Source organism: Drosophila eugracilis, unplaced genomic scaffold (genome assembly GCF_018153835.1).
Source record: "Drosophila eugracilis isolate 14026-0451.02 unplaced genomic scaffold, ASM1815383v1 contig_90, whole genome shotgun sequence".
NCBI classification, from domain to species: domain Eukaryota; kingdom Metazoa; phylum Arthropoda; class Insecta; order Diptera; family Drosophilidae; genus Drosophila; species Drosophila eugracilis.
In genome coordinates, this window is record NW_024573812.1 from 10,084,391 (window position 1) to 10,099,619 (window position 15,229).

Genomic DNA, 15,229 nt, shown 5'->3' on the forward strand with positions numbered 1-15,229 from the left:
CCCAGGGGATCGGGTGTCGATTGAAGCGAAAGTTCTGATATTTGTCGGGGTGGGGAAACAATGGCCAATCTGCGTGATAATGGCAATCCCGAAGGTTTATCGTGCATCTGCTTTCAAGTTATTTCTTCAATTCGCCTGAAAGTATGCAATTGGATATTTAGTTTCTAGATCCTGTGTACTTCACTCAATTCAAATATATGACTCGTGTATTTAGTTTTTATTGTCCAATGTGCTTGCTCTCAAAACAAAGCCGGCCTTAAAATAACTTCAGAAAATTAACAAATATATGTAAACAATTTAAGGCAGACTTTTCCTGTCGGAGCAAGAGAAACGAATGCAGATGAAACAAGAAACCAAAAATTTTCAATAAACTGAAGTGAAAATTGCCTCTTGACCTAGACGAGATGACACTCGTTGACCAGGACGACATCATCCTCGACCACCTCGCCGTTACGATTGGCATGATGCTCGTGGTGAATGGGACAGCTGACGATGAGCTCCTCCTTAGGCTCTGTCTTTTGCATATCCTTTTTAGGCTTCTTGGGCTTATCCTTGGAGCTCTTTAGTTTGTCTTTCTCTAGGTCTAGCTCTAGATGATCCCCCAAAAGGCGATCAATGACATCGGGATTGCTTCGCAAAGCCAGATCCATGGCACCATCAAGGAACTGATAAAGGGGAGAGCTAACGCGATGTAGCGGCTCCTTTGGTGGCTCCACCAAAATATTCCCCTCAAATGGTGGCTGCAACAGCTGTTGCAGCATGTAGAGCATCGGTGGCAAAGCCGGCGAGGATTTGTGCTTGTGGTGGTGCTTCAATGGAACTGAATTATGGAGGCCGCGTGGAGTGTTCTCGGCTGCATTCAGTAGGAGCACTTCGGCCAATTCCGGTGGCAGCACTTCCGGCCCATAGTTCAGCTCCTGCTGCACACTCTCAATCATCATGTTGGGTGCCAGCAGCTCGAACTCCTTCATCTCGTGTTTGCCATCCGGCGAGACCAGCTTGTTGTAGTACACATAGGGATTGGGTGGATGCGGTGGCTGCGAGGTGGTCACCACTTCCCCCGGTTGGCGACGCTTGTGGTACAATTGTCGTGGCTGCACACTCTCGTCCATCAGGCTACCCAAACGCCTCTTGGGGCGATGCAGCCCCATCATATCCTCCACCAGCTGGAATTTCCCAGCCTCCAAAGGCGAGGATGTGGATGTGGATGCCACAACGGCAACTGCTGGTGATGTGGTGCTGGAGGCAGCGGTGGTGGCATTCATGTTTTTTCCATACACCCCCGTAGTGCGCTTCGGTCCAGCTGTAATCTTCTGCTTTGAAGATGTGGTTCCAGTGGTTCCAGTGTTGCCAGTTGTAGTAATGTTGGCCACCAAGGTGGCCTTGCCGCTCAGTGAAGCATTGTTGCCCATGGTAGTGGTTTCATTATAATCACTGGCAGTATCGCCCTGAGAACGCTTCATACGCAGGCAATCGCCCAGCATTGGTCCCATCAACGTCATCATCATGAGGGCACCTAAACCAAGCAATAAAAGGTGAGTACTATGGCCACAGGAATAAAACTATATATTTCATTCTCTTTGATAAACTTACAACCAAAGATCATCAAAGATTTCATATTGTTGAGCGTTGACTTGTAGAGCTTTGATAGGCAGCGCTGTGAAAGACAGATGAATCGAAAACGTTAACCTCAAAAATTGACCACAATTATTTTCGATGGAATATTTTTTGACCGATTTTATTTTTTTGTTTTTCCGTTTCCACTGGAATAGTTACAATTCGAACTTACTTTATTTGATTGGAGTGGGTTAACGTGTGCTCGACACAAAGTTTGTACTGAAAATGATTCGAAATGCTTCCTGCCTCATGGCGAGGCTTTGACAGACAGCGAGGTAGCTGGTAAAAGGTTACTGAGGGCTCAAAAAATACAAAAAATCGAATTTCAATATTTTTGTGATGGGGATTTTTCCTACTACACACACACACTCACACTACCATTTGTGGCGACCTTTTCAAGTGCTGCAAATGGCAGCAACAGCAACAAAAAAAAAAAACATAAAAAAAAACCGCGCACACACAAAAAGTTTGTTTCGTGAGCCGCAAACAAAAGCAAACAGTGGAAAAAGTTTAGCTTATAAATTTCCAATCAATTTTTCGTGCAAAAATCAAGCGCCCTCACACTCGCCCACACACACACACTCAAGAGCTCATGCATATAGTGTGTCTGTGCAAGTGTGTGTGAGTAGCTATTACTTGATTAATAAATATTAGCAGCAAAAATTGGAAAATTCCCAGCGAAGCGTAAAAATGCAAACACCCAAACGGAAATGCGATACATTTGCGAAATGGCAGAAGCATTTTCCAAAACACCGATGCCTTCCCACGCACATGCACACGCACACAGGCCAGCCCATTTTCTCGGTCTAATTTTGATACCCTGTTATTATAAGATCTAGGGAGATATACTATCTTCATAGGATATATATCCTATATTTTCAACGACAATTTTAAAAAACCCTTTATTAGTTTTTTAAGGAATTTCTCATTAATTTCTTAGCTTTGTTAAACAAGTTTTATGTAGAATAAATACTTCTAATTGTTATATAAACCGAAAATTCATTAAGAAATATTTAAACATGTAAAATGTTTCTTTAAAAATATATCAAGTACTGTTTTTAAAATATATCTTAAATCGCAATAGCTTTGCTCTAGAATGGACTACTTAGTTTTCATGGAAAAACATTTTTTTAACTTCTAGTTTAAATTTTTGGTCTTATTTATAAAGAATTCCTTAAGTAATATTTAATAGAGGTATCCAGCTGTCGAATCGCATCTTTGTAGACTAAAACTTGTACTTTCTTCAGCCGCCCTCGGCACGGGGCATTAATAATGTAAAGTGCGTGCGTCAAATGTAAATTCCTTGCTGCCAACTCACGCGATTTCATAAACTTGCGACATTTTCAACAAACAATTCTATCCGCCGCGTCTCCGTGTCTTCGATATGTGCGCCCTTCAAGGCGACTTATCGCTCAGGTGGATATTTTTGGGTGGCAAGCAGGGAGGCAGGTAGGGGAAGGGGCAAATCAAGGAGCCCCGAGGAGAAGGCACTTTTGCTTATCAGCTTAAATGTAAATGCCAAGCGAATGCAGTCGCAGGGGCGTTGCTGGCAAAGGGGGGTGTGCCTGAGCAGCAGCTGTTGCTGCATTGGGGATTTGCACATTTATACTCGCATATTGTATACACACACACACACGCACACCTCCCCCTCTTCCATCACAGCAACTTTTCTGGTCCATCCTGTTGTCTCGTTTTATTTTTTATCTGCCAAAGTTGATTTTTCGAGTGTATTGAATAAAAGTCGATTTTCCCCTAGTGGATTTGTGCGCGTTCGACAAGCGGGGATGTCGGAGAGCTAAGGCTTGAGTGGATGTGCGTGTTTTGGCTTTGATGTGTGCGTTCGTTTGTGCCATGGTTTAAGGTCGTGGCTTATTAGGGGTCCAAAAACCTTCGCCGCAGTGCATCATCTCGGTGGGATTTGCACGCAGACACTCGACAGCAGGTGCCTCCCAAGGCGATCCACTATAATTGGTATCCAAAAATCACGCATACGACGGGTGGGTCAAGTGGATGAAGAGAAAGACAAAGAGAGGCAGGGCATGCTCTAGCTATTGCTTTGATCTCGGCCGGAATCACAGAGAGAAAGTCTTATTAAATGTTTCCCTTTCGATTTGTTTCAGGTGGAAAAACGCTCAACCCACAGTGGCTTTGTAAACTTTCATTAGTTGCCTCGTTAATATTCCAATTGTTGACACACAAAGGAGGAGGCGAAGGTGGCTGGCTTAACCTGTGTATAAAGGAATTTAATTAATAACGTCCTTCGTCCTTTTGCGTGTGCAACGCGGCGTAAACTTAATTAAATGCGCAAGTGGCAAGTGGCAAGTGGCAAGGTGGCACGGGGCACAGTGGCAAATGACAAGTGGAGATGCAGGACCAACAGCAGCAGTAGCACGTTGAGAAATCCAGCTGCAAAGGTTGAAGGTAACACCTGGCCCGACACTAGTTTGTCTCAAAAAAAAAAAAGAAACTGCTCCCCTCACATGTCAAAAATTTTTATTGACCCAAACGCAACTTTTATGGCCACTGTTAATAGTGAAAAATGGTGCAACAAAAGCTGAAATGATGGCAGACGCTTAGACAAAACCAGATGGAAAACGGGGAAAATTGTGGGCCGTGGCAAGTTCATGGAGAATAGCCATAAAACAACGAGTTGTGGCTGAGCGAGTTTAACGCGTTTCCATGTTTACGAGTTTAGTGCGCCGGGTTTATAACCTGTAACTGGGGGCAAAGTTTATTAAGGTTCTGCCAAGTGCATCAAATATGCAAAACCGCTAAAGTTGATCATCATCTTGGATGCTAGATGGATTCGAGAGTTTGACTAGGATGTCTCCTTAGCATAATCGCTGGTTATTGCTATTGGACGGGTTTTGCCAATCAGACTATGCTGATTTTATTAAAATCTTAAGATAAGTTGGAAGTCAGACGGTTAATTCTATAACTTTCAAGGAGTCATTAAAGAAAAATTGTATTTTTAATAAAACCGAAAACTAAGTTTGGAAGTAGAAAAATTATTAGAACTGCTGTTCTTTCTGTTTTACGTTTAGAACTTTCTAAATCTTTCACTCAAAATCGCAGAGTACTTGACACATCCAAAGGGAAAGTTTACTTCTTAGTAACACCTTTAAATCAGCTCATTTACTATGAAATAGTATCAATTTCCTGTTCGTGAAAGAGAGTTTGAATTGTGTGTTTGCAATCAAACTATAAAATGCACTAACATTTCGGGAAGTTTATAGTGCACACGTTTGACAGACGACCGAAGGAGTTCCGCCCACTCACCGAAAATCTAAATCAATTTCAGTCGAACGCCTTTCGCCTGCCATTGATTTATGGCCCACGTCCAAACGTCGTCTAAGTGGAAAAGCCGAACCGAAAAGAGGCGCAACTTTACCGAATTATATTTCAATTTGGCAGCGAAAATGAAACAGAAACAGAAACTGAAACAGGGCGATACACAGAAGTGGGGCGTGGCTGGGGAAAAGATGTTAAAAACTTTTTGACAATTGACTTAAAAAGTTTCCTCAAGCTGGCAGAAATTGACTGCCTTTTGTATACAAATAGGCCGAAATCATTCAGTCCCACACATACATATGGGCAGAGGGAAAGGGAAAAGCGGAAAAAGCCGGAGAAAATGGTGCCGCGGCCATGAAGCGGAAGTAAACACATAAAACGGAAATGAAAATTCAATTATTTCGTTACGATTGTTCAACTTTTTGTTGTTTTCAGTGTGCCAGTGTATATGAGAGAGAGTGTGTGTGTGTGTACTTCTGCCCCCGTTTCGTGTGGCAGGCGGAGGCCAAAAAAGTTTAAAATTAAGTTAACGTGCAACTCGCCTCGTGGGTCAGCACATGCAACTTTCGCTCGTTTTGGCCAAATTCAATTTTGGCTGCCGGTTTTTTGGCCCACATGTATGTGTGTTAGTGTGACTGGACCGAAACGAAAGGGCCACACATTTAAATGCGATTTTTAACAGTCGCTTCACGCACAATTAGCCTCTCGAATCGATTTTTGATCAAAGCGATTCCTCAGCTTCAGCTTTCAAGTCCCAAATGCAGTTAGGACAGTACACTACATGATGTCCAAAAAAGAGATTGCCTTCCATGGGCTTATGGCTGCTGTGGTCCTTGTGACTGCACTGCTAACTCGATGTAGATTGCATAAGGATTTGGAGGATATGCGATGGCATTTAACTATCTACGGTGTAACCGTTCGAGATACCTTCGGAAATCCTGTACAACTCGCTAGTTACACCGGTCAGGTGATGCTCATCGTTAATATTGCCTCCAAGTAAGAGCTGTTTTGAGTATTAACTGCTGTTAGTAGTAAGGATGTCAATATGTTTTCGGAGGAATAACTTATATTTCCGGCTTAATATATCATATTTAACTTAATCCCAGATGCGGACTCACTACATCGCAGTACAGTGGTCTGCGGAAATTATTAGAGAAATACGAAGACCGCGGCCTGAGAATCCTTAACTTTCCCTGCAACCAATTTGGCAGCCAGATGCCCGAGACTGATGGCCAGGAAATTTTAGACCACATGCGCAAAGAAGGAGCCAACATAGGACACCTCTTTGCCAAGATAGATGTGAAGGGAGCAAGGGCAGAACCACTCTATAAGCTGTTAACTCGTCAGCAACACGATATCGAGTGGAATTTTGTGAAGTTCCTGGTGGATCGAAAGGGGAATATCCACAAGAGATATGGCGCTGAACTGGAACCAGCTGCCCTGACCGATGACATAGAGCTGCTCCTCGGGAGATGAGTCCGAATAAATAACGCAACATGCGCATTTGTGCTCAGTGGCTTTCATAACTGCGACAACGAAACGCCTTATCATTGGGGATTACTGTTGCTGATGTTGGCATCACATGCCAAGCGATTTCTTTTTGACGGTCTTACCTGGTTTCGCCTGTCACCTTCCCGCTGACTTCTGTCAGTTGCAAATGGCCAACTTGGGGGTGGTTGGGGTGGTTACTGGTTCGCTGGTTCGTTGCCAGTGAAGCTGACCTTTTGCTCTGCTGCACTTGTCACTTTGCTTTATCAAATTGCAGTTACCGTTACTGCTTGGCTCACGTCACGTCAAGCATCCGCCCAGTGTGACACTATCGGGGGGAGGTGGTGGGTATTGGATAAAGGCAAGGGTACGAGGCAAGCTTGCCAATCGAAGGCTATTCGACCTTGGACCCAACTTTCTTGGAAACTATGAGCATTATAATACTTTCAGCAGCGGAAATTAAGTAAAACAAAAAAAGGCGAGTCCACTAAATTATTGATAAAGTTAGTTTTCTCTCAAAGGAAACTTGCTTGGATAACTTCTAGGGAGTTGGAAGCAATTGGGAAATTACTGGGAAATAATTTTAAATACAATTTTTAAACATAACTTTCAACTTTTTTAAATGGCATCCAAAATGCTAATAAATAAGGTTCCTGAGGATGCAAATGAAAAATATGAAATACAAATATCAAAGCTAACTCTTAATTTTCGTTTAAAGGGATGGAGAAAAGGGATATCGAAATGTCAAAACCAAATTTAAAGTTGGTGAAACTTACAGTTGTAGAATCGAAACCATCCGAGATTGGTTGAATAAAAATATTGATCTTGATTTTGTGTAAGTGTAGAAGGTGAGTTTGCTAAGACTTTTTAGTTTTCTAATAACTGTTTTTATTTTACATTAAAATTAAAAAATTTATTACGGTTTTACAATTTTAAAACCTTTTAAATTCTACCCACTCATATGCAGCTTGATTTTCAGATTTTAATTATGAGTGTTGACTTTGTTTTGCTTTTTGAAAGCTTTCCGGAATTGCATTTTGCACAAACATTTAGAAACCCCAAAAATGTCAGCGTTTGTCTTGAAATTTTCGAAAAATGTGCAATGCTTGAGGCACTCGCATGGAATGCAGCTGGCCAAAGTCCAAGCGGAATCCGGCTAGCCAGGACAACTTCCAGGAATGCCCCAAACGAGTTTTTCACAACCGCAACGGAGCCTGACTCCGGCCATAGTGGACGTGGATGCCACTGTTGCAACCTGCCTTTCGGTTCTGTTTCTGTTTTTGATTCTGATTCGGATTCTGTTTTGGTTGCCACTCCTTGTTGGCATGCAAACAAGCTCTCTTCTGCCTGCTGCAATATAAAAACGTGCCTGCACATTTGCCACATGCTTACGCCTTTCCAACTCTACGTGTGTGTGTGTGTGTGTGTGCGGCTTTCGTCCTGTGAATTTGTATGGCTGTGTGTGTGTACTTGAAACGTTGACAGTAACCGAAATTGCCACAATTTGCGGCTGTGTACAATTTGGCCACTCATCAATCTGTGCGCATGTTAACCAAAAAACCATTACAAACAAGTCAGACAATATCATGAAAAGAGTGGGAAGAACACTTACATTTCCGGTTACCCATATATAAATTTTCCCTTTTTTCATATTTAGTTTATTTTGTTTTTCCCTTCGCTTGGAGATGGAGCATCAGTTGGGTAATTTTGTTTGATGAGCGCATTACGTTTGCATTTTATATTCCGGCTGCCAGGTCGTATGCGTGATAGCTTGCCAAAAGGAGTGGCAAAGGGGAAGGCAAGTTATTACGCATACGCCATGGTGGCCTTCTCGCCAACCTAAACTGCCAGCGCCTCTCCTCTCCGAAAAGCAAACCAATTTAATTTTTCAGCAGAATCGTTGTCGTCGTTGTCGACGGCGGCGCCTCCTGTGGAAAAGCCTCAGCGAAAAAGTTGGTTTGTTAGTTGGTTTGGCATTTGTTCGGTTGCCTGAGTTGAAACTTAATTAACATTTGATTGATAAAGGTTGCACACACCGACACACATACACCCGCACACACTCAAGCGCCATTTTATGCGTATCAGTGGGTATTTTTGAGTGTGTGTGTGTGTGGGTGAGTGTGCGTGAGATTGTTGTCTGCATGCAAATGAAAATTTTCAATGCCAGCGGCGCATTCTCCATTCTCCAGTGATTATTTATGCGTGTGTATTTGAGTCCGCCTATGTATGCGTGTTCGAAATTTTAATTAGTATTATAAATTATTGCCAACGGTGTAGTAATTAAATGTGTGTGAGTATGAGTGCGATAGGCAGGGTTGGAGATAAAGCTAAATTTTAGCCAATTAAACTTGTATGACAAAACGCTCAACCCAGCTTACTCCAAAGTTGCCTCCCCTTCTCTACCCATTTTAAAACCCCTGGAAAATTTAACAGATTTCTGAGCTAATTCATTGCCTGATGGTGGCTAAATATTTCGTTTAAATTTGCATGCTAAAATCACCCGAAATTTTGTGGCATTTGGCATTGATTCGCCTTTGATTTGATTTGAACAACGTCAATTGAATTTGGCGATCTCTTTTTCATTCCTTTTTTTGCTCAGCCATTGCTAAGCAGCTTAGTACGCCACCCCCACCACCCTGCCAGTCCACCCCCCTTTTCCCACACCCTTTTGTCACATGTGTCGTCCATGCAGTGGGAATTGCATTTTTCTTATCGCTTTTGCTAGCCATGCAAATGGCAAATCGCAAATGGCAGATGGCAGAGAGCGGGCAGAAAAAAAAAGAAAGAGGGGGCGGAGTCCTCCGAGGACGAGGGATAGAATGACACAAAGGCCACAAGAAAAGCAAAGTGGCAACCGAGCACTGAATTCAATTTGTGCACTGTGAAAGTACTGCGAAATGAACTGGGTTTTCACTCCGGCAAAAACCTGATCTGGATAAGCAATGCGAATTCGTAGCTCGATTTCAATCATCATTTGACTCACTTTATCATATTAAAAATTTATTGATATTCACCCAAAAGACCCATAAAATACTTCAACACATTTGGCAACCACACCCCTCCCCCAAAAAAAGGCAGAAACCAGTTTGGGCGTACCAAAAAACGAAAAAGGAAGCTTTACGTAGAAGAGGAAAACTCAATAAATTGCTTGGCTCGACATAAAATAATGCTGCATTATAGACTTTGGCCGCCCGCGGCCAAGTAACCGCCAAATGTTGCCCTGGAGAGCAACCAGGAAACACAACAATAATGACAACAACAACATCATTGGAAGCAACAAGGAATCGATGAGCATACGACAACCTTGAATGTCCTGCATCCTCGGTAAGTACATTAGCCAGGTGCTTCTACTGGAAATATTTATTTACTTAAAGGGAAAATCTGGAAAGTATAGAAACATTATTTCGGTTCTCTTTTTTAAAAGGGTATTTTAGCAATCTTCTTAGTGAAACATATATTCATTTTAGAAGCAAAGGGATAAGTGTGAAATTACAAATACTTTTAAAGAAATAAAATCAACTTTTTAGATATATCTTAAATCTTCCACAATTTTATTCCTTAATTTCAAACAAAGAACAACAATGTATAAATATACAAAAAATTCTTGAAAATTTCGCCACCACAAAATAAGTCAATGGGTTCGTTAAACGTTTAATTTTGAGAAAAAAGTCTCAAATTTTGCAAACATTTAAAAGAAATGCCGACGAATACAGAACAATTTGTTTACTTTTCAATGTAAACAGAGAGCAATTCATCGCATTTTGGTGGTCTCATAAATGTTTGATTTTCAAACGAACTGGAAAGAGTATGCCGGCATCGAGGAGCGTGCCACCAAAAACGAGAGAGAGACAGAAAAAATGTTGGCTTTATCTCTGCTACGGGTAATTCAAATTGTCGCCGACGAAACAATGACAGTGTCAGATGGAGAATGTCGGATCCGGAGACTTGAGACTGCCGACTGAGGGACCCCTTCGCGAATCGATTGCTATTTATGTTTTATGAGACGTAAAATGATTGAGCCAAACGGAAGGCGGCAATCCAAAAAATGCCAAATAAAAGCGGGTGGTATGGGGTGGTATAGGCGGATGGTTGGGCATACTCGTATAGAAGTGGGCCCGAGACAGCTGCAAAAGTTTATCGCCAAGGCAGACCGCATTAAATGCGGGACACACGCACATTTACGCACATCTCGACGTCAGATAAAGGCGTACGTTTATACCCATAGTGTGCAATGCTTGGGGAGGATGTCCGCTATCAGGAAAAGCGTTTGCCTGACGTTGATGGAGGACAGGGGACAGGGGGCAGGGGAGGCAGACCGGGAAAAGCGTGTAAATTACAGCCGGCAGTTTTTCTCGTTTTTCGGCTCCTGCTCTTTGTGTATATCTTGAAAAGTTTGGCGTGTGTTGTTGTCATGACGGCTATCATCTTAACTTGATGTGGTGTTAAGCATTGTTGTTGCCGTTGTTGTTGCACTCCAAATGATGAACTGACAGATTTTCCCTTTTATTTACAAGTCTGTCTATGTGTTTGCAAGGCCTTGTTCTTAAAGTTACTTTAACACTTTCTCTCTTTTGACAATAATCCCCCAAATTGTAATTGAAAATTCCGTTTCATTAATTAATCTTAATTAGTCAGTTCTGTCTTGTCCGCATTCATCGATCAAGCAAATTCCCCCTAATTTATTCTCATATATATATACATATAGTGGGTTATTGTAACGCTAATGACTAAATAATTGATCGGAAAGTAATCCCGCCGACTGAGCATAGAAGAAGATTCGCAAACCGTAATGCAGCTTTTCAATTTGCTAGACCAAAAATGGCGCTAAGCGGCTTACGGTCGCATGTGTGTGCGAGTGTGCTTGCCTGAGTGTGTGTCTGTGCGGCTAAGTGAATAAAAATCTTTTTGCACAATTCATTAAACGCAAATTATGCCCCAGAGATGGTGCTGCACTGCGCCGCACTGCCCCGTTTTTTCCTTTCCTTTCGTAGATGGTATTTTGTTTGCGCGGCACACGCGAGGCATACGAATTTAATATGAACTCGTACAGAAAGCAGAATCCCCAAAATGGATTCGCGCACACACACACACACATGCAAAGTGGAAGCAAGAGGGAGAGGGAAAGACAATGAACCCGAAGGACACGACTGAATCAAGGTAATAAAGCGAGCCTCTTCTTTGCCTCCAACTTGCCATTTGCTGTTGTGGCGCCTAACAAAACTTTCACCCGCTGGCGGAGGAAATGGTCACGATATAGATAAATACAAGTTGACAGGACAATTTATTGTCACACTAAGCGACCGGCGAAATGCCATTGTTATGTAAAAGAGCCATCGCCGAATGGGTAACGGGGCGGATGCTTTTTGGTATTGCGTATACGCACCATCGGCAGCAACTTTGAAGCGCATTCGCATTGACGTCACGTTGCAGGCGCCTCATCGTGTGAGTGTGCGGATGTGTGCGTGTGAGTTGATTTGGACATCAGCAGGTGCTGCTGAACAATGCACTTAGAGAAAAAACCGATTTCTGTTAACAAAAAGGATAAAGTTGGTTCAGATTTAGCACTTTTAAAATTGTTTATATCCTTTTCAATAGGGAATACACGTTTTTTTCTGTGTTGCACTACCCCATTGTGCCAGTGCTGCCAGTTGCAGTGGGCACGTGCTGAGGATAAGCAGTGAGACCATCGTCTGAAGGACACGCATCCCTGCTCCGGATCCCCCACTGGCCGGGTTCTGTGAGTGTGCGAATCGTTTTATTGCAGGATGGCCATGCAATATGTATAAGCTGATTGCCGGCAGTCATAGCCCAGGAACAAACAACCGACACAATTACGGCCAGCAATCTTAAACAATCATTGACAGCCTCCTCGTGCGCAACTATTTTCCAACAGGTACGCATACATATATACAGGTGAACTCACCTGCCATTTCATCGCTTTTCCCGTTGTCTTTGCATGTCAAAGGAGCAGAGCAGAGCAGAGTAGAGCAGAGTAGAGCAGAGTAGAGCAGAGCAACCATGTGGCCTGCCCCAAAGATAAAAGCTCAAATTGAAATTCCAATCGGGTTCTCCACTCAGGCTATAGCCGGTGCCATTGCTGGTTTTTTATTCGCCTTTGTTGCCCCAGTCGATCTGGCTCTTGGCTCCTGTTCTTGTTTATTGAAACAACGGAGCAACAATAAATTTTGTAGCGCATACTTCAAATGTCAAATGCGGCAGCGATAAAAATTTCTTTATTGTACCGCACCCGAACTCCAACCTACACTAAGGCACAGACGGACATATGATAACATATACTTGAACGTACGTAGATGGCCAAGACCTGCGGTCCAATGCATTCCTTACGGCTTCTCCGTTGGGCCAACTTGGACTCCTCCAAACTGCTTGGCTTTGACAGTTTTTGCAATTTATATTTATTTCGAGGGCTGCACAAACCATCGGATACGCATAAGTAAACCAAACCGAACCGCCTGACCCTGCATAAATTAAGATAATCGCGTTTAGTTTTCTCTGACTTCAACCAAAATGCGGACTGTCAGATACTTGGCTGCATAATTTATGGGCTTGTGAAGTGGCAAAACCTTTCAACCGGCCGGAACTTTAATTTTGTGTAATTGAACTCCAGCTGCGGTATTCCCATAATCAATGTTGACAACTTCAATGGGTTGATGGCTGGCTGTTCGACTAATGAGTTAATGCCCAGGCCGCCCATTGACAAGTTCGCTTTTAGAGCTGCACAGTGGAAAAAGAGTTTAGGAAATGGGTTGCAAGGAAAAATATAGTTCATTTATTCTATTTCTGTTTTCACAAGCTTGAAAATAATCAAGTCCGTGCTAAACACAAATTCATGAAAATTCATGACATACATGACTTTGCCTCTCAGTGTACTCCTAATCCGCGCGAGTAGTTGGCAGGAAATGAAATCTGCCAGCCATTAAAACCCTTGGGAACTTGACTCTCCGCTCGATCATTGAATTGCAATTTCGAACTGAAAGTTCTTGGCACTAACCAGAGGCAGTCAGGATTATTTGCATAAGTATGTCGACTCGAGTTGGAGGCAGTTCATGGCAGCACGTGCTGGCCATGCTTAAGCACACATTGTGGTCCGCAGCCGCTGACTTTGACCTTTGGTCAAACCAGCCTTGGACCTCGGAACGGTCTGGTTATTATTTTAATGGCCATTTGAAGTGGCTCTCTGTCTCTCTTGTTGTTGTTCCTGCTATTGGCAATGACCAGGCCATGATTTTAATGCCAATTTAATATAATTTTTATGCTCGGCCCTTGGCCAGGCTCTAAATACGTGCCAAACGAAACCGAATCGAATCGCATCGAAATTGCCGCAATGATTTGGCGTATTTACTTGTGAGCCCAGCGAAAATGCTGGCATATCATGCTGGGGATATTAAACGGAAATCGATCGAAATGCCTTTTGGTCCCGGGCGGAAGGGGGGATGGTTAAAACCCAGACTGACACTTGGTCAGTTCCGATTTCCAGATGTTTTCCGCTGGAAAATTGTATCCGCGCTTTCGACCTCCGCAATTTATGCAGGAAAATTATTTTCTGGGCAGCCCAGCAGCTCAGGCATTATAATTGAAGGCAAACATAAGTTGTCCCTCTTTGCCGTTTTGGCCAAACCTAATTAAATGCAGCTGAAAAACAAAATAAAACCCACCAAGAAGGCGAGTGCAAATTGACAAACTTTTTCGTTAACTTTTTGAGTGGCAACCGGTGGGGAATTCAACATGTGGAAAGAACATTTTTTAATTAAAAATTTCTCACATAAGGGAAACGCCGCTGATGAGGCTGCCACTCGTAGTTAGTTTTCACTGTAATTAGCCCAGTTGTAACTTCAATTCAGCCACATTTCTACCGCCTCTCATTAACATACATTCCCCTAATTGCAGGGAAAAACTTCTTCCGGGCTGGGGAGTTTATTTTCTATTGAGAAACTCAGACTCAGACTTCAAGCAGCTTTTCATCAGTGTCATCAATCAGTTTAAAGTGAGCGACATAAACAATATATTTTCTGGTATTATGAATTAAAATATTAACAAAACATCCAACTTCCTTTCCTTTCTAGACAGCAAACATTTTTGATTTAGTTTTAATAGGTTTAAAAAAAGAATAACGAAAGTGTTTTGCTTTAAGCAATCTCAGCTGTTAGACTTATGGCTTTGTATAGAGGTGGTTTCGCATCCTCAGGAGCTGGGGATTGAATTTTATTACTCTTGTCAGCATCACCTTCCGGTTTATGTAAGGTGGAAGCATAGACCTCCTCAATGTAGGCTCTGTATATCAGCAATCCCATGACCACGAGCAGAACTAAATAAATAAATCTTTTATAAAATGATTTCTTAACAACTTAATCTGTTAAGTAACACTCACAGACATACGCACACAGGAAAGTAGGTATAAAGTAGCAAATTAGAATTTCGTGAATTATTGTACCTATAAAAATGAGAAGTGCCATAAGCCAAAATAGGAGAATATTCGCCCTGTGTTGCTTTTGGGCCAACAATGCACCAAAAAGAAGAACTCCAGAGGCGGTGATAATAATCGTTTTTCCTTTCGCTGGCCCCGAACATGGTGACTGAGGAAACAGAGAAAAGCAATCGGCGGCAATAATGATGTTGGCCAGGCCAATGGCCAGTTCTAGTATTTTCCACTTGGAACACATTTCACTTCAACAGTTCGATCGGTACTAAGTCCGAATGACTTAGCCCCTTTTTCAAAATAGATCATGTTTACTTTACCAAAATAAATTCAGATAATTGAAATGTAAACAGAGAGCACGACTCTTGACTCGCCAGATCTTTCTCGAAAAGCTTGATT

At 42.4% G+C, this 15,229-nt stretch overlaps 3 protein-coding genes across 3 annotated transcripts; 1 reads left to right on the top strand and 2 right to left on the bottom strand.

Moving 5' to 3' along the window:
• Nucleotides 1–202: 202 nt before the first annotated feature.
• Nucleotides 203–1,847, bottom strand: LOC108111912. The gene is made up of 3 exons (XM_017221551.2): nt 1,790–1,847; nt 1,594–1,657; nt 203–1,516 (listed from the first exon to the last, which is right to left on the bottom strand). The coding sequence occupies exons 2-3, from the start codon at nt 1,616–1,618 to the stop codon at nt 396–398; spliced, it is 1,146 nt and encodes a 381-aa protein (XP_017077040.1). The 5' UTR covers nt 1,619–1,657; nt 1,790–1,847; the 3' UTR covers nt 203–395.
• A 3,845-nt stretch (nt 1,848–5,692) lies between these two features.
• LOC108111915 (probable phospholipid hydroperoxide glutathione peroxidase) lies at nt 5,693–6,507 on the top strand. The gene is made up of 2 exons (XM_017221554.1): nt 5,693–5,904; nt 6,015–6,507. Exons 1-2 carry the CDS (start codon nt 5,693–5,695, stop codon nt 6,382–6,384), a joined length of 582 nt encoding a protein of 193 aa, XP_017077043.1. The 3' UTR covers nt 6,385–6,507.
• A 7,892-nt stretch (nt 6,508–14,399) lies between these two features.
• On the bottom strand, nt 14,400–15,080 carry LOC108111920. The gene is made up of 2 exons (XM_017221561.2): nt 14,783–15,080; nt 14,400–14,719 (listed from the first exon to the last, which is right to left on the bottom strand). The coding sequence occupies exons 1-2, from the start codon at nt 15,072–15,074 to the stop codon at nt 14,541–14,543; spliced, it is 471 nt and encodes a 156-aa protein (XP_017077050.1). The 5' UTR covers nt 15,075–15,080; the 3' UTR covers nt 14,400–14,540.
• Between the last annotated feature and the right edge of the window lie 149 nt (nt 15,081–15,229).

Bases quoted from the DNA above. Each gene is read 5' to 3' on its own strand.
- LOC108111912 (XM_017221551.2), bottom strand. From the start codon at position 1,618: ATGAAATCTTTGATGATCTTTGGTT. The intron at 1,517-1,593 runs GTAAGTTTATCA...TGCTTGGTTTAG, and splicing joins ATCTTTGATGATCTTTGGTT to GTGCCCTCATGATGATGACG.
- LOC108111915 (XM_017221554.1), top strand. From the start codon at position 5,693: ATGTCCAAAAAAGAGATTGCCTTCCATGGGCTTATGGCTGCTGTGGTC. The intron at 5,905-6,014 runs GTAAGAGCTGTT...ACTTAATCCCAG, and splicing joins ATCGTTAATATTGCCTCCAA to ATGCGGACTCACTACATCGC.
- LOC108111920 (XM_017221561.2), bottom strand. From the start codon at position 15,074: ATGTGTTCCAAGTGGAAAATACTAGAACTGGCCATTGGCCTGGCCAAC. The intron at 14,720-14,782 runs GTGAGTGTTACT...TTATTTATTTAG, and splicing joins TTTCCTGTGTGCGTATGTCT to TTCTGCTCGTGGTCATGGGA.